General features: G+C 35.1%; 1 protein-coding gene across 1 annotated transcript in view; it reads left to right on the forward strand.

Moving 5' to 3' along the window:
- Bruce (BIR repeat containing ubiquitin-conjugating enzyme) overlaps positions 1 to 25,384 on the forward strand; it is a 361,218-nt gene that overhangs the window by 296,306 nt on the left and 39,528 nt on the right. Inside the window, 5 exon segments of the mRNA XM_067128151.1 lie at positions 5,739 to 5,973; positions 6,160 to 6,374; positions 13,156 to 13,393; positions 23,149 to 23,379; positions 23,678 to 24,018. Of these exon segments, the coding sequence (XP_066984252.1) occupies positions 5,739 to 5,973; positions 6,160 to 6,374; positions 13,156 to 13,393; positions 23,149 to 23,379; positions 23,678 to 24,018 (1,260 nt within the window).

A 25,384-nucleotide genomic window follows, 5' to 3' on the forward strand; every position in this document is an offset into this window, starting at 1 on the left:
CCATTTAATATAAAGCTCTGTGTAGTATAGGAGATAAAGTCATAGACTCTTAATAGGTTACTATGATCACAATCTTATCTTGACATGTAGGGATATATTGCATTGTATTTGAAGCAGTTTGTTTTCCTTTAAATCATGGGGTATTGGAGGCTGTGATGATAATGATGTTTTTGATAATAATGTTGTAAGTTACTAGTATTTTATTAGAAATAACATTAAAATACTGTACATATGTTTTGGTTGAACATATACAGTACTATAATGGTACTGTATGCTTTTGTACTGTCCTTTTTACTAAACAGTAATACTTTACCCTGATATTCATAATTTTGAGGTACTACATGGTTCTTTTTCTGTTAATTCTTTAGAAAATCAAGGGACTTGTATAACACATTTTTATAGCATAATATCTGTAATGTTTTGGCGCACTGTAGTGTTTTTATGGGGCTGCTGTTGACTGATAACTGTTGTCAGTCTATACAGGCACTGAACATTAATGTACAGCTGAAAGCACATGGGGTAAGTAATTGGAGGCTGTCTGGTGTCTTGACTGCCTGAGTGATTGAGAGTGATCTCATCAGATGATGCTTTAAAGTGCTTGTAGTGTGCTCCCTGTTCTCAGCACTTGTTCATGGTGTAACGGATATAACAGTCTTTAGGAAGAAATCAGTTTTAAAAAGGGTCTTTTGTTTCTTATTTCCTGTAATTTCTCTGGATCTGGCTGTCAACTCTTATAAACCTCACATAATTGACATCCATTTAACATCTTTAAAACTATTCACAGTGTCTGAAACTCATCCAAATGCTGTTCATGGATTTTTTTATGATTTTATTCCATCTTGCAGCAAAGTTTTAGACCAAATTTGATGGAATGAAATCTTTCCAAAATTTGTTGACTAGTTCAACTGTGTCAAGAGCTGTTTCAAATCCTACTATTCAGATAAAGCCAATGCCATTCAGGCTTTCTTATTATAATAATAAAAAACTGGAAGCATATGGTAGCTCATATTCTTGAATGCTGTAGGGTTTTCACAGTTAGAACTTGCAGCTTTTCCACCCAAAAGCAGTATTACAGGATTTTTGAATGCCCAGAATCCTAGCATTGTCTTGGCTGCTTGATAAAGTCAAAAACTCTCTGGCATGCACTTTCCAAACAAACATTTTTCATTGATTTTTAAGATTATTTGTAGGTAAAATTTATCTGCAACAATTATTTTATAAAGATCTTAATTAAAATCTTCAGTACTAGTTGCTTAGTATCAGCAGCAGTTCTTTACCCAGATTGCTGTCCCTTAGGTGAGGGATTAGTTGCTTTGATGAGTCTCCTCCAGCTATTTCTGTTTAATGCATCTTCCTCTGCTGAACCCTTTTTTCTCCAAATCCTCCCTCATTAATCCTCTGCTTTTTCTTTACCTTCTACCACTTAAGGTTCCACCCAAGCCCTTTGTCACTCCTTCCTCACTCATGTGTATCACATGGCCAGACCATATCATCTTGACACTCTTATCATATCAGTAATCTTAACCACTATGTTACTTCTACTAATCTCTCCATTTCCTAGCCTTCCCCCCCTTTTTTTTATTATTTATTTATTTAGTTAACTACTTAATTTTTTATGTACTCTTTCCCCCATTCTTTTCCCAGCCCAAGAAGAACCCTAAAAGAGTTCAGAGGTCTGGTTAAACAAATCATTTATAACTAACTAACCTCAGTGTGGTCCCAAAAATCCACCTTAACATCCTTGTTTCTGTTTGCTCTAGCTTTTGTTCTTCTTTTCTTCATGATGCCTACAGTCCAGTAGATCTTCATTTTTAGTTTATTTGGCATTCTTAAGTCCATTTCCACAAATCTGTTTCTATCCTGCTTTTAACCTCAGCTTCACATCCTCCATCAATACTTGAAGTAGATCTTACCTGTGTTAAATCGAGGACTCTTCAGTCTTGTGTAAATAACTTAAACCCCCTCTCTGCTTGCTGGACACTATAGCCTCACTTTTACCCACGTATACCTTCATACCATCCCATTCAAAAGTAGTCAAAAGGTGCCTGCCATTCTCATACTCTTTATTTGCAGTTCTCCTGCAGTCTACCATTATCACCAGATCATCTGCAAAAAACATTTCTCATTGATTTTCGTACACCAAAAAGCAATACAAATGAGAATTCTTGATATTGACTTCTACATTTCCGTTTTGCAATAGGCTGTTACTATTGCTGTCCTTTTTTCTTGTATACCTTTTTTCAACCAACTAGCCAACATTTCTGGCACTTCTCTCTTTCTTAAGCACCAACACACCCTTGGTATTCAGTTAAAAGCTTCTGTTGGTCTGTAAATGATGTAAAACTTCAGATTACCTTCCAGCTTTTTTTTCCTGTAACTGTCTTATCATAAAGCCAGCATCACCAGTACGGATTGGTTCTGATGCTTGGTCTTCAAGACCTAAATTTCATAATCAATCAGTGAACATTACCCCTCTGTTTAATGAAACTATACTGCTCTTTTCCAATTGACATGATTGCTCATAATCTCTCATCAAGCATTGTAACTAAAACCTTTCACAAATGTTCTGGTAATTTTATTCCTCTTTAATGACCAAACTCCATTATACCCCAGATCCATGGTCCTCATGAATCACCTCTTACCCATTTCTACTCTTTCCAACTCTGCCTTTCATATCTGCTCCTATGATTATTGCACCTCCATCATTTACCATTCTAATTGTTGTTTCCATATCTTCACTAAATATTTCCTTCTCTTACTCCTAGCAACTCATCTGAGATGAGGATGCTGAGGTTATATTGAAAGTACCTTCCCTGACAAGTACCACTACTATTATGAGCCTATCACTAACTTGTTTTAGTTCCACCACTTTAACTTTCCACTTACTACTCAGTTTCTTCCTATCTGTGACCCACAATAATAAAGCTTCAACCCATTACCTACTGCTCTGGTTCCTTTCCCTTCCACCTAGTCTCTTGTACACTCAATATTTATCAACTTGCTCTCCATCAAATCAACAATTTCTCTTATTACTAGTTATATTAGGATACCATAATCTTACTCTTCCACTCACTTCTTCACATATAGTCATGAACTCTGTGGTACCTCTGTTCATTTACTATACCAGTAGGGGGATCCTGACAACTGTCACTTACAGGTAATGCCCTAGCCTAGTTCTCATTCCTTAATACATTTACCATGGTTCAAGGATTTGGCCAAGGTTTTCTTGATTGCATGCTCTCCCAGTTGTCTACCACAGTTTTTGGTGGTGGGCTTAGCCTTTGACAAAAAAAATCTGTGTGCAAGGCAACTGTTGTCCTATCAGTCACTTTTTACGACTAGCAGGACTACCATGGTGGTATTCTTACACCCCACCACAAACCTTCACATGATTAACTAGGATGTTTGAGATTGTTGAATGAGAGTGTTTTAAGTCATGTGCTACAGCCATCAGTGGCTTTCCAATGAGATCATAATACAAATTGTGAGAAATCTGCGGAGAGATCTGTATTCAGTGGCTAGAAAATAGATTGCTGTCTCAAAGATTGAGATGGTTTAGATGTATAATGAACAGGGAACCAGAGTAGTTAGGAAAGTAGCGGAATAGACACTTGTAGGAAGGCCCATGAAGTTATGGGAAAAGGGTGTAGATGAAAACTAAAACTCCCTTCAGGGTATAATGTTAGAGAATTGCAACAAGCAAAAGTTGTTACTAGAGCCAACAATGTAAGACTGAGGCAGAACAGTGTGACTATTTTTATTTATCAACTCCGAGGTATTTATTCAGCCAATCAGCATTCAGTATCTGACTCCTCACACTGAGTGTTATTTGCTGAGTGTGGGTTATCATTTAGAGCATTACTGCCAAAAGTGTCTTTGGAGCTGACTGAACTTAATAAGGGCTTGTTGATAAACTTACTAGCAACCATATAGAGCAGTGGGAGGATGAAGATTGGCATATAATTGGTGCATTCAGTGTCTTACTAAATACTCATTTGGAATTACATAGTATTGTATAATTTCTCTCTGTCTTGAAAAATGTTATTTACAAAGTAAAATCTGTGAAATCTGAGTTTTGGTGAAAAAACTCAGTATATTTGAAAAGGTTGTGGGAAAACCCCTCCATACCATATCCATCTCAGTTATCAGGTTTATGATGGTTGAGTGAAAGGCTCTGGATTACAGTACCAGGAAGAGGCATGTCTTCAGAAGTCTGTTAAACCTTTCATGGGCAAGCCACCCCAATTTAGTGCCTATTGGTAGCCTGGATAAAGAGGGAGGGTTGGAGTCAGGAAGGACATCCGTTCATAAAACATCTGCCAAAACCAGTCTTGAAATGAGCCATTTAATTTAGGTCCTCGACTTACAGCAGGGGATCCATTCCAGCACCTCACTGTAAGTTGATTTCTGCTGTAAGTCGATGTTTCGCCATAGAAACAGCTGGAGGAGGCCTATTAAAAACTGACCCCACTTTGGGTTTAAGCTGGAAGGTAGTCAGTAATGTAGAAATGGTAGGTTTGGTGGTGGCAGAGATGAAGGATTTTTGCTTAAGTCCCCCAAAGATGAGGTTGTGTTATTTCCTTGTACAGTAGTTCCATTTTTAGATTATATTTCTCATTACTCAACCAGTGGCAATTTTTCCATGTGTTGTAAGTTGAACAATGTATGTTTTGTTGTGATAGACCAGTCTACATGAATCCTCAAATTAAGGTTCATTATTGCTTAGTTTAAATTTTGATCGCAGTTTTTAGGATAATGTTAGGTATATTGGGTGATAGTCTCCCTTTCAGTGTTGGGTATCTTTTAACTTAATCTTGTTAAGTTACTCACAAGTTAGCTTGCAGAATCCAGAATCCCAAATTTGTGCTTTGTTTACTATAAAGATAAATGGACTCAGTAATTTAAAACAAAAATCAGTTAACAGAAAGAGTACCAAGAAAAAAAATTAAAAGCAAGAACTTAGAAGAACTATTAGGTACTAAATTTTAATTATATATAACAAGACTATTGTCTTTATTTGTCATAGAAGGACTATGAGGTACTAAATTATAAGTAGATATAACAAGACTATTGCTTTTATTTCAGATGACAGTGTATATTTTAAGAAATGTAAACTCACCTTTCTGCATTAGATCTAGCAAGCCTGCACCTTTAGTAGTGGGATTGTGTGAAAATGTTGCTGTCAGTACACTTCATGCAATTTGTCTATGAAAATGGAAATATGTCTTAAAACTCAATAACTCAATAATATTGGCATTTGAAGTATAAATAAAAACAGGAATGTAGAAATGTAAGCTTAGGTGGTAAAATTGGATGCATGTTTGTTAATCTCTCAACTTTTTCTTTCCTCTTCTTGTAAAACTATGCCTGATAACGTACGTCTAAAGGTTTGTGGCACTGAAAGCTGTTATGTATTGCTCTTGAGGAAAGTGATCCTTGAACTATGTGTATATATATATATATATATATATATATATATATATATATATATATATATATATATATATATACATCAAGTAATTTTAATGGCTGTGGTTGGTTTCTAGATTGAAATAATAATATAGTACTCACATTAGAACTGAGGACATTTTATGGAGTGCAATGAACAGATTATCATAATTGATAATTTTGTTTTATTCTGTGGTGCTCATTAGGTCACAAAAAGATTATCATACTTTTATTTAAGTCTACAAATGACTCTTTAGCTTCAAAAGAAATAATCATACATTTTATTTCAGTCTGCAAATGTCTTCGATTACCTTGTGATGGGTGGAGGGAGTAGTGGTTCACCGGGACCAGTTGGAGGAAGTACTGTCAGTCTGCTGACTCTTCCATCCATTCCTCCCCATGCCTTAGGAGCCTTCACTCTTTTCTTAAGATTGCCTGGATATGCAGAAACATTATTAAAAGACACTCACAAAGCCTGTTGCCTTTTGAGATTAGCGCTTGGTGTCACTGATGATGGAGATGGTGGTGAGTAATACATACATTTATAGGTTATATCTGTTTTTTACATTGATGTTCAGCAAATATTCATATATACCTGAGCCAATAAGTTTTTATTCATTTAGTCAGACTATGTATTATTTCTAGAGAGCAGATACATGTGCATTCAGATGAATCTAATAATTTATTGATTCTTTTTTGCTGTCTTTGCAGGAGATATTGTAGGTTCTGGAGTTGGAGGATCTCTTGCCACAATGCCTTTCCAAGTGCTAGAATCCTTGTTAGAAGCTACACCGTTGACTACTGATGATGGCCTTTTACTGCGTCGAATGTGTTTGGAGTCTGGTGCCCTCCATTTAATCCTTGCATGTTTAGCAGCACTTTCACACCAAGATACTCCAGAAGTAGTGTCATCCCTTTATCACCAAGTAAGTACATTGATAGTAACTACTGTAAGTGTATTTATAATACTTCAAAGGTCCAGACAAATTTGGGAGACCTCTGAGTGGTCTTTGCAAAGATTTGTAGTCAGCTTGGCTGTGATACTGGAGCTTATAAGGTTACACTATTTAAGTTAGCTTTCTCCAAATAGCGTTATATACAGTGGCAGAGTTTATATGACTGCAATAGTTGATTTTTATTGAAAGTAAAAAAAAAGTTGTTTTAATGAGAGAGCAAGAGTTAGTGAACTTATATAAGAATGAGGCAAAACATTGTTTTTGCTTGTCACAGAGTGGATTGTATTAATATTAATAAAATTGAAAACTTTAGTTTTTAAGAAAGACAGAAATACTGAAATGGGAAATTATCAGAAAAACAACAGAAGGAATTACTAACTTCCACACACACAAAGTAATCATACTTATATATACATACATACGATTAAAATAAAATAATCTAAACAAAAGAAAATTTATTAAAAAGAATAGAAATGAAGTTGAAAAGAAAAGGTTGGAAAAAGAGAGAGAGAAAATGAATAGCTGCTAGTAAGCATTCCCCTGATGTAGCCTTTAAAAATCCTAGGTAAAAAGACGGACTGAAAAGAGTGACCAGGTAATCTTGTCTTTTAATATTCAGTATGAGTAGAAATAATTTGGAGTTTAGAGAAGCAAATATGTAATTTACTTATTTTGATGCATGTTTAAAGATCTTTCTGTGGAAAGGTGTTGCACATAAAGTGAAGGAAAAACCTATTTTTGGTAGCTGCTGTTTATCTTCAAAGGAGTTACTCGTATGGTCCCACCAGGACTCCATAAGGCAGACTAATATCAAAGGATTCTCTCCTAGTTGGTCTTAGCCAGAATAGTGTCCTTGATCTGACATGGTGATTGAGTATAAAAGCCACTCAAGGCAAGAGGGCTCTCTTTCCCTTACCAACATCAATTACCCTGTTTTCCTTTCATCCTTCTCTCACAGATGTGACAACAGCACATGAGTCGGCCAGATACCTATTACTGTGAAAGAAAAAGCTCACCCAAACTCCCATGCATTTTCATCAGGGAAAGTGGGCGAGTTTCAGGACTCGCAGTGGCTACCAGAAATAGATTTTACCTTCTTGCTTTTTGACAGTGTAGTCACTGTTTGTTGTCAAATGAGCAAACAAAAGAAACTTGACTGTGATGAGGTGGCTTAGTTCCTAATTAAGTGATCCCAGAGACCCAGAAGTAAAAATGGTCCATGGTAAAGTCATATAAGGTATTACCTACCTTATGTTATTCAGGATACACATTAGGGTTTACAATGAAAGGGGAAAAAAGAACCTATATATGTGTTATTATGTGTGGTTCTAAAGTGACTTGTGACTTACCTAATTATGCTAAACTGGGACATAGGATTATTGTGCCTCCATCCCTAGCAATATTTCAGAATTACCTTGGCATTAAGAAGGCCCTTTGCCACTCACTAAGGTGCCTGTGGGGCTGGGGCTTACAAGAACACCTACCAACACGTTGTGGTCAGATTTGCTTGATATGGCAGCAGTGTTCAAGGAGCATATTATGTGTGTGTGTGTATACTGTCATCCCTCGAACTTACACGAAGTTAGCTTCCAGAACCCCTCGCGTAGGACGAATTTTCTTGTAAGTTTGGCATGGTCTCTAAAAATGCAAATAATGCTTATTTTTAAAGTTTAAACACTAAAAATGACCCCAGTCATGCTCCCAAATTATTAAGCTAACTTTTAAATGAAATTAAAGTTACTGCAATTTCATTTAAAAGTTAGCTTAATACAGTTACCCTTAAAAAAAGAAGTAAATGGGTGACATAAAAATAGAGTTGGAAGAGAATTTCTCTCTCTCTCCCTTTCCGATCGATCTATTTTTTAAAAGTCTTCTCAGCCTCTTTTTAATAACTTCTTTATTCTCTGTCTCTTTCTCTTTGTTCTGAAATAGTTTTTCATGAATAAACAGTGTTTTTTATTTTGACTAATACAACTCTTAGTTATCGTGTCTCTATGTTTAAGAACATATTTGTCACACGAGTGCATTTACACTTTGTAGATGGTACAGGTAAAATTAGATCAATTTAAGCTATCTACTGTATAGGTAAAGATGTACAGAGAAATAATAAGTTGAAAAAATGTGTGAGCGCTAACTATGAATGAGAGATAGAGAGATAAGGGTTGTCCCTACTTAAGAGATTGAAATTATTCATCATTTAATGGGTATTTATGAATTATTACAGACAGAGAGAATAACATGAGAGAGAGAGAAGAAAGTTGTTCTTGCATTAGATATCAAAAGATGGAAATTCAGTATGAAACTAACTTCAGATGAAATTAAAGTTACTGTAATTTCATTTAAAAGTTAGCTTAAAAAAAGAAACAAATGGTTGAAGTAAGAATACAGGAATGTGTGAAGATTATTATACTATTTCTCTCTCCCCCTGTTCCACCGACCTATTTTTAGTAGAAGTCTTCTCAAGCTCGTTTTTAAAAACTCGGTTCTGAAATGCTCTATGTCTCTATGTTTTAGAATGGCGCATTTACAGTTTGTAGATGGTACAGGTAAAATTAGTTCAGTTTAAAATTATCTACTGTACAGGTAAAGACAGAGAAACAGTAATACGTAGGTTGCACTTGAGAAAGAGAAATTTTTTATGAATTATTACACACACACAGAATTACCTAAGAAACCTTTGTCCCGCTAATCAGCAATGCTCCCCTTTCTTGTCATGTTCAAGTAACATGTCTGACAGCTTTGCAGTCAAGCTTCTCAAAAGATGAGGGAAAGAATTTGTTTGTTTAAAATAGTCTCGCATACGAATTTTGTAATTACAGTTATAGTATTATTATTATTATTATTATTATTATTATTATTATTATTATTATTTGAAAATTAGTACTTATTAGCAGGTAAAAATTTTGTTTATCTCAGGGTAAACAAACATATACATGTATTGTTTATCTCAGTAAAAGAGAGAGAGAAGAGATTATACATTTATTAGTTGGTATTCAATTTACACATTAAAGCTTGAAAACTTATCAATTACATAAAAAATTAAACATAAAACTTTTGCAGGGTTTTTCAGCATTCTCAGATGTTTGCAAGTCTGTGAAAAGCTTGTGTATGGCAATCAGTTAGGTTCCAGCGAAAAGTTTGTGTGCCTGAATTCACGTAACTCTAATCGTGCAAGTGTGTATATACGAGGGTAAGTCAAAAAGTTCCAGGAAAAATTCAATATGCTCTTTATTTAAGGAAATTCAAACATCATTTTTCTACATATCTACCATCTAACTCTATACACTTTTCAAGGCGCTGTTTCCACCTCTGCAACCCTTCTTCGTAGAAATTTGGGGCCTTTCTATTAAACCATGTTGAAACTGCATGTTTAGCAGCATCCAAAGATTCAAACCGACTCCTCTTAAGTGTTCCTTGAGTTTTGGGAACAGGAAAAATCTGAAGGAGCAAGATCAGGACTATAAGGAGGATGTGGAAGAGTTTCCCACCTAAATTTCCGTAGGACTTCTCTTGCAACCCTTGATGAATGTGCTGGAGCGTTATCATGATGGAACAAAATTCTGCGGTGCAACTTTCCTCGACGTTTTTTAGCCAATGCAGTCTTCAGTTTTTGCAAAACACCTTTGTAGTAGTTCCCGGTGATTGTTTTTTGTCCTTCAAGGAAATCAATCAAAATCACTCCTTTGGAGTCCCAAAACACTGTTGCCATAACCTTCTGGGCAGATCTCGCCACTTTGAACTTCACTGGTGCAGCTGAACCTCTTGGTAACCATTGCTTTGATTGAATTTTACTTTCTGGGTCATATTGATGGATCCAAGTTTCATCTCCAGTAACAATCCGGTCAAAAACTCTGATTCATTTGATTCAATCTTCGTTAAAACTGCAAGAGAAAGTTCAGCTCTTTGATGCAGTTGGTCTTCGCGCAACGCTTTTGGGACCCAACGTGCTGAAAGTTTACTCAAACCAAGATTTTCATTTAAAATTGAAAATGCGGAACCATGGGAGATCCCAGTTTCATTAGCTATCATATCGATAGTAATCCGACGATCTTCATCCACTAGATTCTGCACCAAAGCCACAATTCTTTCATTTTTTGCAGTCGATGGTCTTCCTCTCTTGGGTTGTCTTTGAGGTCCTCCCACCATCCTTAAATCGCTTTATCCAATCATAAACAACTGATTTAGATGGAGAAGAATCTCCATAAACTTGTTGCAAAGCTTCAATAATTTTTCCTGGTTTCCAATCAAGCTTGGTCAGGAACTTGATGTTAGCTCTCATCTCAAAATTTTTATTTTCCATGGGTTCAAGAAGTTACTTTTCTGAAGCAGATGTTAACACCACGGTAGCAAGAGGATGACTGAGGTAACAAGTCTATATGATCACTACATCACAGGTAATTGTTTACCAAGTATTTGGGTTGTTTCATTCCTGTGTAAATACATCATTCAACAATTTTTCCTGGAACTTTTTGACTTACCCTCGTATATATATATATATTTACATTTTCCAACTTTGAGGAAAATGTATGCTAGCATTTATGTCAATGAGGGAAATATTAAGGGCCAGTGATACTCAGTGGCTACAAAACACAGGTTTTGACGTAGGAAAAACCTATTTTTGGTAGTCGCTGTTGAGTCCTCAAGGAGTTACCCCTCCATGGTGTGCCAGCGTTCCATTGTGACCAGACTAATATAAAAGAAATATCTTTTAGCTTGGTCTTGAAGTTGGGTATTGTGTCGTAATGATAATCACTATGAGATGTGATAGAGTATAATGGACTCAAAGATAGAGGATATTTTCTCCTATCTTCAGTGAAGCCGTACCCAGTTTTTCGAATGTCAAAAGCTTCTAGAATTAGAAGTGACTATTGCGCATGCGCATCTGCCATCTTGTTTATGACTGGATCAGTAAAAGACCAGGAGTCATTACTCTCTCTTGGTCAATGCGGATGATCCCTTGCCCAAATCCCATGCCTTTTCATCAGGGAAATGGGAGGGTTTGAGAACTCAACAGCGCTTGCCAAAAATAGGTTTTTCCTATGTCAAAACCTGTTTTTTGATAGTGTAGTCGTGTTTCATCCTCAATGAGATTTACAAAGAAATTGACAGGTGACAAAATGCTTAAGTTCTCAAAATTTTAATCCCAACAACCCAAAGAAAAAACAAATACATTTCTGGCCCGAGGTCAAGCCAAAAGTCTCAAGCCCCATTCTTTATTCTATAAAAAACCTTTTGGGGTTTTTGTAAGAAAAAACAAGAAACTAAACAAGAAATTATGTTTTTAGGGTGAAGTTCTACAGTGACTCCCTAAGTATGCTGGGTATGGTTGCAGTCTTGTCGCACCTTACCCAGCGATAGTCATCATACCCACCCTTTAGGAAGACCCCTGGTTTTCCGCTGTAGGGCCTATGGGGTCAGGACTAACCATACCACCTACTGATGCACAGCGTAGTCGAATTTGCTGAAGCTCATGGCAGTAATGTTTTAAGAATACTGTCTCTGATGACCACCCTGTACATTTGGAGACTTCTTCAAAAGAGATATTTCTGAAGAAGGCCAACAACATACTTACTTTCCTGATATCGTGTGACCTAGGAAAGGAGTGTGGGTTTGCCTTTTTAATGAGGGAGACTAAAATTATTCTTAGCCCTTGTACAAAGAGTGGTTTATTCCTAATAGGGTGTGGGAAAATCGGACCTTCTGGGATGTTTGCCATGACCTCAAGGCAAACCTTAAGTGCTTGAACTGGGCATAATTAGTACATATTATTAGGTAAAAAAAATTTATTTATTATACAAAACAAATATATACTTGTACCATAAAAATTCCCTCATCTCAGTAAAAGAGAGAGAGAGAGAGAAATTATTACTTTTATTAATGTTATTTAATTTATACATTAAAGCTTGAAAACTTGTAAATTACAAAAAAATTAAACAAACACTTTTGCAGGGTTTCTCAGTACTCACAAATGTTTGGATGTCTGTGAAAAACTCATGTATGATAATTAGTTAGGTTCCAATGAAAAGTTTGCGTGTCTGTGAATTCACGCAACTCGAGTCGCACAAGTTCGGGTTTAATTACTGTATATATATATATATATATATATATATATATATATATATATATATATATATATATATATATATATATATATATTATATAATAAATTTATATATTTACCATAAAATATATATATATATATATATATATATATATATATATATATATATATATATATATATATATATATATATATATATATATATACATACACATATATACACACACACACATTTTCACGTATGTAAATGCAAATATATCTATAAAGCCATGGACAGAAAATGAAGAACTTGATCTGAGCTAGTACTCTTGTCTTATTGGCACTGTCAGACTCGTAGTGAGTCTGACAATGTCAGTAATCATAGCTTTAAACTCTTATATACATAGTATGACTTTTGCACACCATTTTTATACCATATATGTTTGAAGTGTGCAGTAGTTTCTACTGTCAGATTTCTAGGTGGACAAACATATATAAACAAAACCAGGCAAATGTGTCTGGATCATCATAAAAATGGGTTTGGTGAAGTTTGACTGTACAGTACAGTAGTTCCTCATAATTTAAATGACAAAAATTGAGGATAATGCCATTAAATTTTGTTAGTAAGATTTTATGCTCACAGTTGTGTTCCTTATAATGAAAACATTTTATTGTGCTGTAAAGTTTACAAATCTTCTTATTTTTTGCCAGAATGTTCCTATTGGGTTAGTGGTAGCTACAACAAGAGCCACATGCGTAGACACTCGTGATACTATTGGTGTTCATCGGGGTGAAGGAGACAGGTGTCACTATTGGGCCAAAGGTACTGGTTATGGCACAGGAAGTACAACACAAAGTTGGGATGTAGAACAAGCGCTAGTCAGACAGAAAGTGGAAGAGGAACATGTAGTTTGGCTTGTGCGCTTGTTAGCCCAATATATAAATCCAGGTGAGTGATAAGTGCTGTACTATACATAAGTAATAAGGAAAAGATATTTAATTACAAATAGTGTTTTATCTGATCACTATCATGGTGAAAACATTTTGAGTAAATCTGAATAAATTAGGTCATAGGAGATTATTTTACTTTCAGATGTTGTAATGGTTATTTTATAGAGGGAATGAATTTCAGTAAAAGAATACAAGGAATTTAAAGTACTGTAGTATGATTGTGTATCCTAGACATGATTTTGTGTTACTGTCAGCAAACAAGAGAGGGTAACGTAAACTTACGGTAGGCTGATATAGTTGAAGAGATAAATAAAAAAAAAGTAAAGCATAGAGGGTGCAAGATTGACATTGCTTTACATTTATTCAAGGATTATACCACCTATCAGTTGGTAATGCATTAGATAGGGTAATAACTTTTTTAGAGTATTAAGTACTCATTGTGATGCAATCTTACATGAATATGGAAAGAGGAAGCTATGCACATGCTCATGGTATAAAAAAAAATGTAAAAATTTTCTGTGCTCACCACAGCCTGTTGAAAGTAAATATTTCTAACTCTATGCATGACCCCTTTGTTGAGAAGCAACATTATCAGATAATGTATTGAGTTGTAAATGTTCTTTCTAATTTTTCTTATATGATATTGCAAAGTTACAGCCACAGCTAACATTATACTGTAAAAGAACTAAAAATAGCAACATTCCCTAGAGTAAATTTATGGACAAATATATATGAGACATACTGCGACAGTGAGATGCAGCACCTTCCATCACAAAATCTTAGTGGCAACTGGTTTTCCACCCCCACATTGAGCTAAGGTCTATGGTTGCTAATGCTATAAGAGTTGCAGTGTTGTTATTTATGGGCCATTCAAGTAGTTTTGATGTTTTCCTACAAAATTCATTCAAATATCATGGTGCAAAATAGTATATTATCATATGATTCATGCTGTTAAATTTGCAATGCACTAGAGTGTTAGTTGATGCATGCCATCCACAAGTGGTTAATGCCTCTTACTTCCCCTCTACTACATATGTCTACATATAAACGTCTTTTTACTTTTATCGAACAGTATTCTGTGTAGTTAAAAGGCTTATAAAAACTTGGCGCAAAAACCTTGATTTTGATTGGTAGTACAGTATAACCTCTTGAATCTGGCACTCTGTGGCTGGCAACTCCCATGATCTGGGACTTTTTTGAGTCAGCCACCATTACTTGCTGAGTGGCTATGAGGGCGGCACCCCACGTTTCAGTTTTATGTTTATTTTCGATATTGGAACTGAAGCTTGCTCCGTAAATATGCAAGCACAGTTTATTTCCAACGGAAACATTCTGTGAAACTCAAAAATATACAGCATATAAAAGAACCATAATTTGAGTATGTACTCGTGCATCATCTGATCTTGTGTATCATGTGATCTTTAAAATTTTGTCCAAAAACATGATTTCATCATATGTACAGTACATCATGTATAGTGCAAGATGTATTTTTGGTAGATTATACTAGGCTACCCTTTTTATGCCTGTCTCAGTTTTGGTAGATACCATTGATAATGCATGTTAAATTTGAGTTAGCCTTTAACTAATAAATAGGCCTAGAAGCAAAAGTTCATTAGGTTAAATGCGAATCTTCTGACTTGTCTAAGAATTCATTACTATTTCTGTAGTTAACAACCACTTACTACTGCATGCCATACACTAGCATAAACAACAGCAAATACGGACATAAACAATCGAATCGAGAAACAGTCATTTGTCAATGTCAGTTATTGTAACTAACACGTTTATTAAAGGTTGCAGTACAGTTGTCAACTTGTTGAAAATTTGCCAATTTTCATTGCTTCCACAAATAAAAAATAAAATAAATATTCATTCTTCACACAATGAAGAAGAAAGTTTTATGAGAGTATGCTAATAAATTTATTGGTGTAGCTGCTGTGGCAGAAGAAATGAATGAAATGCAGGGAACAAAATGTTTTGGAAGAGGCAAAAACAACATCCGTTACTGGCGAAATTGTACCTTTACTCCATTTAATTTTCTGCATTTATAAATAAAGTAAGTTACATTTTTAAACCTAGCTTTGATCATTTATGAAAAAACTGAATCTCTAAAGTGCGTTTCATTTAGCAATTATGGCTGTAATGATGTCAGTAAAACGCAGTCAACCGATGTTTTTAAGACTGTAAACAATACCAGAATGCAAATGGAGCCTAAATGCTATGTTCATAAATTATAATTTGATAATAGTAGACAGTAATGTATGAAATATAATTGCATACAGTATGTAAAACAACAGTTTTATTAAAATCATTATTCTTAATACAACTGTAATTGACTTTTGTGAATGGATATCTTTCATTATAACAACCTAACTGGGGACAGTAGCGCTCTCTCTCTCTCTCTCTCTCTCTCTCTCTCTCTCTCTCTCTCTCTCTCTCTCTCTCTCTCTCTGAGAGATTAAAGAAACGAAAGCAGCAGCTATATAGGGTTTTTGCTGAAAATGAAAGTCAGAAAAGTTTGAAGTGCTGAAAAACATTGAAAGGTGCCAAGAGATCAGAATTTGACAGTGTGTGCATGAAGTGGTTTAATCTCTGACGTAGTGAAGGTGTAAGCATTTCTAGGGAGATGCTTACAGAGCAGGGTAGAATTTTTATATGGAACTAAACCTAACGAATGATAGTGATTATTCATAAGCCTTGTTCTACTTTTGATTACACAGCAATATATATGTGTGGAATAAGCTAGCAAAACTTTTACAAGGGGATTTTTTAGAGGTGATTTCTGTCATCTGGGATTTTCTGTGTTCAGCAGTGGCCTAATTGCAAGGGAGCTGGTTTAACCCTTAATGGACGGGAATCATCATATGAGTATCTATAGCAGGTTTTGAGTGATGGACGGGATAACTCATATGAGTATTAATAGTATGCGCCATTCGGTTTGGATGAATTTAGTGGGAAAGATGTTCATAGCACTTCAATGGTCCATAAATGACTTAAGGCAACTATAATAGCTCAGCACAGGAGAGACATCGATCAGTATGCCTTAAGATTTCAGAGGGGGATATACTGCCTCTCTGCAGCTCCAGGATGTCTTTTTATTTATTTGCTCATAGATATACCCAGGGATTGATGTTGGTTTTAGTTCTATCTTTTATGATAGTATGTCAGCTATAATTGTAATTTTGCAAAGAAAAAACATGTTTACCTACAGTTACTGCATCTCCCTATCTCAGTAAATCTGCTGCATCTCCACATCTTGGTAAATCTCTAAATATTTTACAACACATATACTCGGAATTTGTTATTGATTTTAGTTCTTATCTGATATGATATTGTGTGAGCTGCAATTATAATTTTACAAAATAAAATAAAATAAATTATTAGAAAAACATGCATAACTTGGTAAAATTAACACATTTTTACGAGTCTCGTAAAAGAGGCCACAGACAGGGTTGTAAATAGTCACTTTCAACATCCTGTAGAAGGTGGGGAAATTTTTTAAAAATTTTTTAGTCTTTTTTTTCTTACACCATCCATGTGCATTTCCATATCTTCTTCTTTCCATTGATGTGTTATTTTTTCTTAAAATGGCCAACCTTAAAGTTTGCCCGGTCTGGGGTCGTGCTTGATATATATTTAGCCCGTCCCTTAAGGGTTAAAGAGTTTAGACTTTACGTCAATCCTCATCACTGGTGAATATGGACAGTTGGTAGGGAACAAGAGTATTTGTATGGATTATGCAGGTGTGGAATAACGACGTTGGTTAAATTAGGAATGGAAATGGTCCTTTTATGAGCCAATTCATCATTGTTTCATCAACTTTAGCTTCCACATGGGCCAATTTTGAGTTTCATGCTTCGGGGTTTGTATTTTTAGTTTTACTACTACTGGTGGATTCCAAAATATGTCTTTAGTGTGGGTGGTTACTTTTGAGAAACAGTAAAGCCTCACTTCAGTTTTTTATATGACTTGTCATTGAACAGGAAAGATTTTAGTCTCATGCTGTCATGTTTTAAGTAACAGCAGATAGTACTGTACATCCTGTCATGTAATGATAAATTTGTTTTTATCCTTTAGCACACCTTACTATTGAACTATTGAAATGTTAAAGGGCTTTTTTTTTTGCTACAGAACTCAAGTAGGTATTAAAAAGAACTTAGGGCATACCACCTAACATAATCATATCTGATGATGCGTCTGGGCAAACCCCATGAGTTTTGTCTGTTTGCTGAATGATGAAATCTGTAATGTAATGAGTTTAATATCAACTTAGAAATATTTTTACTGTCTCTGAATTAAATGTGTAAATCTCAAACCACTAATACACATAGAAAAGAACTTTATCCATTTATTGTTTTTTATTCAAATCATAAGCTCTTTGCTCTAGTCCTTGGAACTACCTTTTGCTCTGCCAAATTATTTTACTCTTGTCACAACCCAGTTAAATATATATATGCCTATATTTGGGTCCTGAAAGTTCCATGTTCACCAGTCTTTTTTCTGCAAACTAAAAGGTGGATATGATACATTGGCCATCTTTTTCCCAGGTATGGAGATATCCCTTAAACTGAGAAACTTGGACATAAATTTATGGCATTTATTAATAAACAAATACAAATAATATAATTCCAAAAAAACTGTTGGTAAGCATGCCCCTCTGTTCACTGACCCCCCCTCCTCCCCTCACTGTTTTTGGAGGTTAAATTGAAAATACAGTAAACCCCCCATATTTGCGGGGGATGCGTACCACACCTCTCCGTGAATAGCTAAAACCCGTGAATACTTAGAACCCTTCTAAAAACACTTAGAACTTCCTATTTTGATAGTTCAAACACACAAAAGAAAACTAAAAATGCTTATACAGGTATTATCCTACTTACAAAGGGGGTTAGGTTCCAAAAAACCCATCATTTGTTGGAAAAAAACGTATCTCGAATATAGCGTAATGTACACTAGGGTATAAAGTACCATGTACAGGTATACATATATGGTAGCCTAGCCTACACTATAAGTATACTCTATACATACACGGTACAGTAATTATTAATATCAGCTAATTGTGGAGGTTCATGCAAAATGACTTATGATAATTCAATTTAAAGAGAAATTGAATAACAAACAAAAATTAACTGAGCCTACACTTTGGTATATTATATACATATACGGTAGCCTAGCCTACATTATATTGTACTGCATATTCATCATATAGCATTACACAAACATCAACATAATGAATATGCATCTTTTCCATGGGTCTTTTAAAATGTTATGCCTTAATTCACTTTTGTATATAAATTGCGATCATAGCGATCAATGTTTTGGTTTGGAAATCGAGTATGCGCTAAGTTTCGCTTAACTCAGTTCAGAGCACTTTTCTTGCTTCTAGTTAGCATAAATGAATCTCTAGATACTTTGTTTATATGGGGCAAGGTTATTTTTCATTATACAAAGTGTTTTCAAGTTAAAATATAACAAATACGTCTTTTTGTGAAATTTAGCTATTTTTTTTTTCATTAATAGATGACATTGGCCGTTTGGGGGCATTTGTTTCGTGTAAAAAAAATCAAGATTCCTTTCACTATTCACTTTATTTCATCATAATATGAGCTTTATGTATTATCATTTGTCGGCGTAAAAATAACAGTAATGTGTTCTTTCATGCCCAGTAGTTTTGATTAAAATACTCTCTCTAATTTTAATTACGGTCGAGTTTCATCCATGTTGCCAATGCATGATAATTTATAGTCATTAGCACCTTGAACATTGTTTTCTCAGTTTCAGCTACAACTTGCAGCTTACATTTAGGAGTATATTTCCTTGCTGATCTTTTATCCATACTGAATAAGGGTATAATGTAAAAATATATCAGTCTTATTCTACTTAACTTCATTTGTATGGTAACTATGGTATTTGTTTATTACCATACGATGGTTGAAATACAAGTAAAACGGCTGTTGTCATCCGTTTCGGTGATAAACAAAACAACAGTTTCTCGTTCGGTTGCTTATGGCTGTACACATTTACACAAGAGTTTAATGTTACTAACAACACTTTTATCATTCTCTTTTACCTTTTTAACTAGAAGATGGGATAGAGATGGAGGAAAAGAAGGTGGTCTGTTGTAATTTGGTCTCTCTCTCTGCCTGATTGTACGCTGCTGCCTGCGCCCGCGGGAAATTTAAAAATATTTTCTAATATTGTCGCATCAGTATTAATTGCTTATCCCATTGCAAAATCGAATCATCATAAGGCGAATTATAGTAACTAGAACACTACCTGAGTATTTTAATAGTTTTATCACAAAAAGTGCATTTAGTCATGAAAATGAGAAGAAAATACAGCAATCAGTGAATATTTCTCAGTGAAAAATACTGTGAATGGGCAAATTTTCAGCAAACATTGTGTATATATGTTCCATAGAAAAATCCGTAAATAGGTGAGTCCGCGTTTTGTGAGACTGCGAATACGGGGTTTACTGTATCTTTATTGTCTTTAGACAAATCTAGTGCTTTGAATCACATGCAAAATACAAAATCACAAAGTATGTGTTGCATGTCGAAACAGCTCAAAATGTTTGACTGTATTAAGTTAAGTATACCTTAGTTTTACCAGACCACTGAGCTGATTAACAGCTCTCCTAGGGCTGGCCCAAAGGATTAGACTTATTTTATGTGGCTAAGAACCAATTGGTTACTTAGCAACAGGACCTACAGCTTATTGTGGAATCTGAACCACATTATAGTGAGAAATGAATTTCTATCACCAGAAATAAATTCCTCTAACTTTTCATCAGCCGGCCGTGGGAATTGAACTCCGGCCCATCGAGTGACAGTCTGAAGCTCAACCGAGTCGGCCAACAAATGTTTGACTGTATTGCTCATTAGACTATGATTCACATGTGCATGCACATACTCAGTATTATATACTGTGTGTGTGTGTGTATATATATATATATATATATATATATATATATATATATATATATATATATATATATATATATATATATATATATATATATATATATATATATATATATATATAATGTGTGTGTGTGTATGTGTGTATATATATATATGTATATATATATAAAATTGAATGTGTGTGTTTGTAAACTTGTGCGCTATAAAAATCCGAACCGCTTGACCAATCTAGACAAAATTTGGCACTTGGCCATCATTTGACCCAAGGAAGGTAATAGGGTGGGTTTCAAACCCGTGTCCCCGTGACAGACAGACAAGAACAGAAATAACGAGATCTGTTTTCTGTAGCAACCGGAGCGGAGATGAAAGAAAACATCCCAGTCGTGATTTCAACCACACATGCAATTATTGCATGTCAACTACATTATTTTTATCTCCCTGACAGTAATTTGACAGTTTTTCTGTAGTATATTTAAATAATGTAGTTTTCTGGTTGTACTGGTGTTAATGCAAGGCTGAACACCACCTAAATGGCGACTAATCAGAGGATTCTTTGGGGCGGGATTGTGTTGCGGGAACCTTATATACGGCACTGTTACTGTATTTTTATCATCGCCATGCTCTCAAATATTAATGTAGTTTCTGTTAATTTATCATTACAAATCAAACAGAAAATACGTCTGCCGAAAATGTGTATTTTGACACCAATACTCATTTTTAATGAACATGGCAGAGTGAATGCATTGGGTCAGTAGGCAATACTGCTTTTCTTTCTTTCTTTTTCTACCGCAAGATTTAGGAGTACTTAACAGGTATTCATTTCAGACAAAATCATCAATCCAGACTAAATTCCTTATAGAATGTCTGTTTTCCTTGAAGGAATTTCTCTTCTCTGAATATCAAAATGGGGCCATTTTCAGCTTAGTCTCAATGAATGCCGTAGACAGAAGTTCTGCCTGGCACATCCATTACAGAATCCCCCACCCGCAACCAACTCCCTTACCCCTTAACAGTTGGGTTGGATTGAGGCGATACGTACCTGGTATAATGTTGGCAAACTTCCTGTCATCTTACTTCGGGTAAATTCAAATTCTTCCTACAAGTTTGTCACAGAGAAACCATCCGACAACTGAAAATACATGATAACGTGCAGATCAGGTGCAAAAATCAAATGGTTTTACAGAAATGTGTATAACATTGCAAGGCACTTCCACTGACAGCTCCAGTATGACAACTTTGTCATTGTGTTTCTGGTTTACTGATATATATATATATATATATATATATATATATATATATATATATATATATATATATATATATATATATATATATATATATGTGTGTGTGTGTGTGTGTGTGTATATATATATATATATATATATATATATATATATATATATATATATATATATATATATATATATATATATATATATATATATATATATATATATATATATATATATATATATATATATATATATATATATATATATATATATATATATATATATATATACAGTGAACCCCCAGTATTCAGCGTTGTCAACGTTCATGGACCCACGCATTCATGGGTTTCTCTGTGGAACATATGTAGCCATCATTCGCGGAAAATTCGCGATTCATGGTATTTTTCACTGAGAAATATTCACTAATTAATGTATTTTCATATAATTTTCATGAATAAATGCACTTTTTGTGATAAAACTATTAGAATATTCAGGTATAAGCATTTTTACAGGGTTTTTCTGTGTTTAAGCTATCAAAATGGGCAGTTCTAAGTGTTTTTAGAGGGGTTTTAAGCATTCGCGGATTTGACCTATTTGCGGGGGGTGTGGGACGCATCCCCCGCGAATACGGGGGTTTCACTATATATATATATCAGTAAACCAGAAACACGACAAAATTGTCCTTAATTAGAAGTTGTCGTACTGGAACTGTCAGTGGAAGTACCTTGAAACGTTATGCACATTTCTGTAAAACCATTTGATTTTTGCACATGATTTGCACATATAGACAAATTATTTCCATACCAGCAAAGTTGGGATAAGTGTAGTTCAAATTCCATTTGCATATCTGTCCATGTCAGTCCATCAATGTGTCTATCTTTCTGTCATGCTCAGTATGTCACCATAACTCTTCTACTGTTCAATGGATTTTAGTCAAACTAGGCACAGTGGAGATCATCCTACTTTGGTCTGCTTTAAGTTAGTTTATTCTGTCTTTGTTCAGCAGTGTATACAGAATTACTCTCCACTTGTCCTGGAAGATGTTGGGGCTAGATGGAGTTGGGCCATGAAAGATTGCAAATCTTTTACAATTCATATTATATTTCTTCCATCATGCTATCCACCCTCTCCTAACAATTGTTTCATAGTGCAGTTGCAAGGTTTTCCTCCTGTTACACCTTTCCAACTTGCCTACTCTCAATTTCCCTTCCAACACTGAATGACCTCATAGGTCCCAGCTTGGCCTTTGGCCTAAACTCTATATTCCATTCCATTCCATTCCAAAGATATTTTGACAGGAGAAAAGTGTCAAAGTTGTTTATCTCTGAAGGAACCAAAATTTTGCCTTCAACATGTCATCTGTCACCTTGCTGTTAGAGACAATGTAGTTGTGAATGGCTAGGGAATAGATATTGCTTTAGCAGTTATTCTCATTATTTTCATTATTGCAAATAAGTTAAGAGGAAACCAGTGAGATGCCTTAGTGTGTACGAGAATAAATTTTCAGTACTGCAAACATGTTAGAGGAAACCAAAGAGTTGCCTTAGTTTTTATGAGGATAAGGTTTTCACTTTGTACTTTAATTTTATTCTTTTTAGGTGATATCTTGCCACCTGAGTTACAGCAGCAGACAAATGGTAGTGCATCAGGGGACACTCCTGATTCCCAGAATGAAGGGCCATCTTCATCATCTGTGGGTGGTAGTCCTCTTCTACCTCCTCTTTCTCCACCCCATAGTACCTCACCAGCTCTTCCGCCTGCACTTCTGCATCTTTTCCAAAATTCTGGGCTCATAACTACAATTGCTTCTAATCTCAGCAATGACTCAGGTGGGTGTCAGGAAGTATCCTGATCATTATTTCTTGGATTGATTACATTATAATATTGTTTTTATCTCTTTGTAGTTGCAATGTGCAGTAATCACACATTTCATTTCCATTTTTTCATTAGCCTTTTTTTGTATTTGACATGGAACTTCATGAATATTATATTTGCATTATTGATGTGCTGATGCCTATATATTCACACAGGTGAGTCAAGAAGTCAGAAGATATTTGTCATTGCTAAACATTTGTTTTCTGTACTAGTAAGTAAATTGTATGGCTAAACTTTATTATTATTTTGCAGTGCTTGATATGTCTCGTCATGTTCCACTGTATAGAGCTCTTTTGGCACTGGTGCGAGGTCTTTCGGTAACTCCTAGTTTGTCTCCTTTGCTTATGACAACTCAGAACTCTACTGTAAGTAATGGTGTAGGAAGCACCACCACACTACCCTGTATTCCTACTCTTTTGGAAAAAATGAAGAGCACTGTCAACACCTACATGGCAAAACTTCGCTGGAAGTCTTCCAAGGCTGGTAATGGAAATAACAACTCAAATGCAAATGGGTCAAATGATGATGCTGAACAAGAGGAAGGTCTATCACTGATTGTCCCTGATATTCAGAAAACAGCAGAAGTTGTAAAGGTATGGCAGATATACTTTTCCATGAAAATGTAACACACATTTGCAATGGTATTGAAAACTTAACAAAATTGAAACAAACTTTATGTTCTTGTCATAGTAAATTGTGAGTATTTGCTGGCCTAAATTTGTACATACTTAAGACTATTTCTTGCTAGTTTCTGTAAATTAATTTGAAATTTTGATCAGTATGAGATTTAATTAATTTTTAAATGTACCCATTTTCTGTTCGAAAAATGTGATAAATCTGAATGTACCTGATTATCAGTAAGAAATTAATTAGTTATTAAGGAAATTAAAAATAAAAAACAACCAAGTAAAAGGTGTGCCGAAGTTTCTTCGGCAAAATCGAGTTTTCTGTACAGCTTCAACATTGTATAATCAAGGCCACCGAAAATAGATCTATCTTTTGGTGGTCTCGGTGTAATGCTGTATGAGCCATGGCCTGTTGGTGGCGTATCCCATATCGTTGCCAGAAGCATGATTATGGCTAACTTTAACCTTAATTAAGATCAAAACTACTGAGGCTAGAGGGCTGCAATTTAGTAAGTTTGATGATTGGAGGGTGGATGATCAATGTACCAATTTGCGGCCCTCTAGCCTCAGTGGTTTTTAAGATCTGAGGGTGGACAGAAAAAGTGCTGATGGACAGACAGAGCCGGTAGCAGTAGTTTTCTTTTAAAGAAAACTAAAAGCCTACTAATCGAGATTGTGAAATGCCCTGGTACTGTAGCAGTTTTGCTGCACAGGGCTTTAGAATATTGAATGGCCACTGCCCGTCTTAAGGCAAATAGATTAAGCACCCGAGATGGTTGATGCCACAGCTAGCAGCAGAGGTACTCAAGTTAACATGACGTGACATAATTGAAAAAAGTAATATTGCCTGAACCAGCTATTACCAGAAATTCTTAGCACAATTCAGTCAAAGACCCTCTACATTATATTCATGGTTAGCTTTTGTTTCCTTTATAAATTCTAGAAGCCCACCATCTGCACCTTGGAAGAGACAGAAAAAGTAGCAGGAAAATTTATTCCAAACCATCTTCCAATCTTAGGATTCAACTACCAGCTTGTTGCCAATGCAGCAGAGCAGGGCAAGTGTCAGAAAAACCAGCTATGGCTCCAGGTCACTAATACATATCAAGTACAGAAACCTGTTAACTTTTTAGCAAATAAGGAGGAGTCCAACAAGCTACAGTGACACTGCCATTGGTCCTGTTGACTCTCCTATGCAATGATTTAATGTGTTCCCAGAAATATTGAGTTATTTGAAATAAGCATTATTAACAGAACTTTTAATGGTGTCATGTACCTAACAGTATTTGGAAGTAGCTAGTATTGTAATCCTTTACTAGCTAGGCAAAGGTAA

Source organism: Macrobrachium rosenbergii, chromosome 3 (genome assembly GCF_040412425.1).
Source record: "Macrobrachium rosenbergii isolate ZJJX-2024 chromosome 3, ASM4041242v1, whole genome shotgun sequence".
NCBI lineage: Eukaryota > Metazoa > Arthropoda > Malacostraca > Decapoda > Palaemonidae > Macrobrachium > Macrobrachium rosenbergii.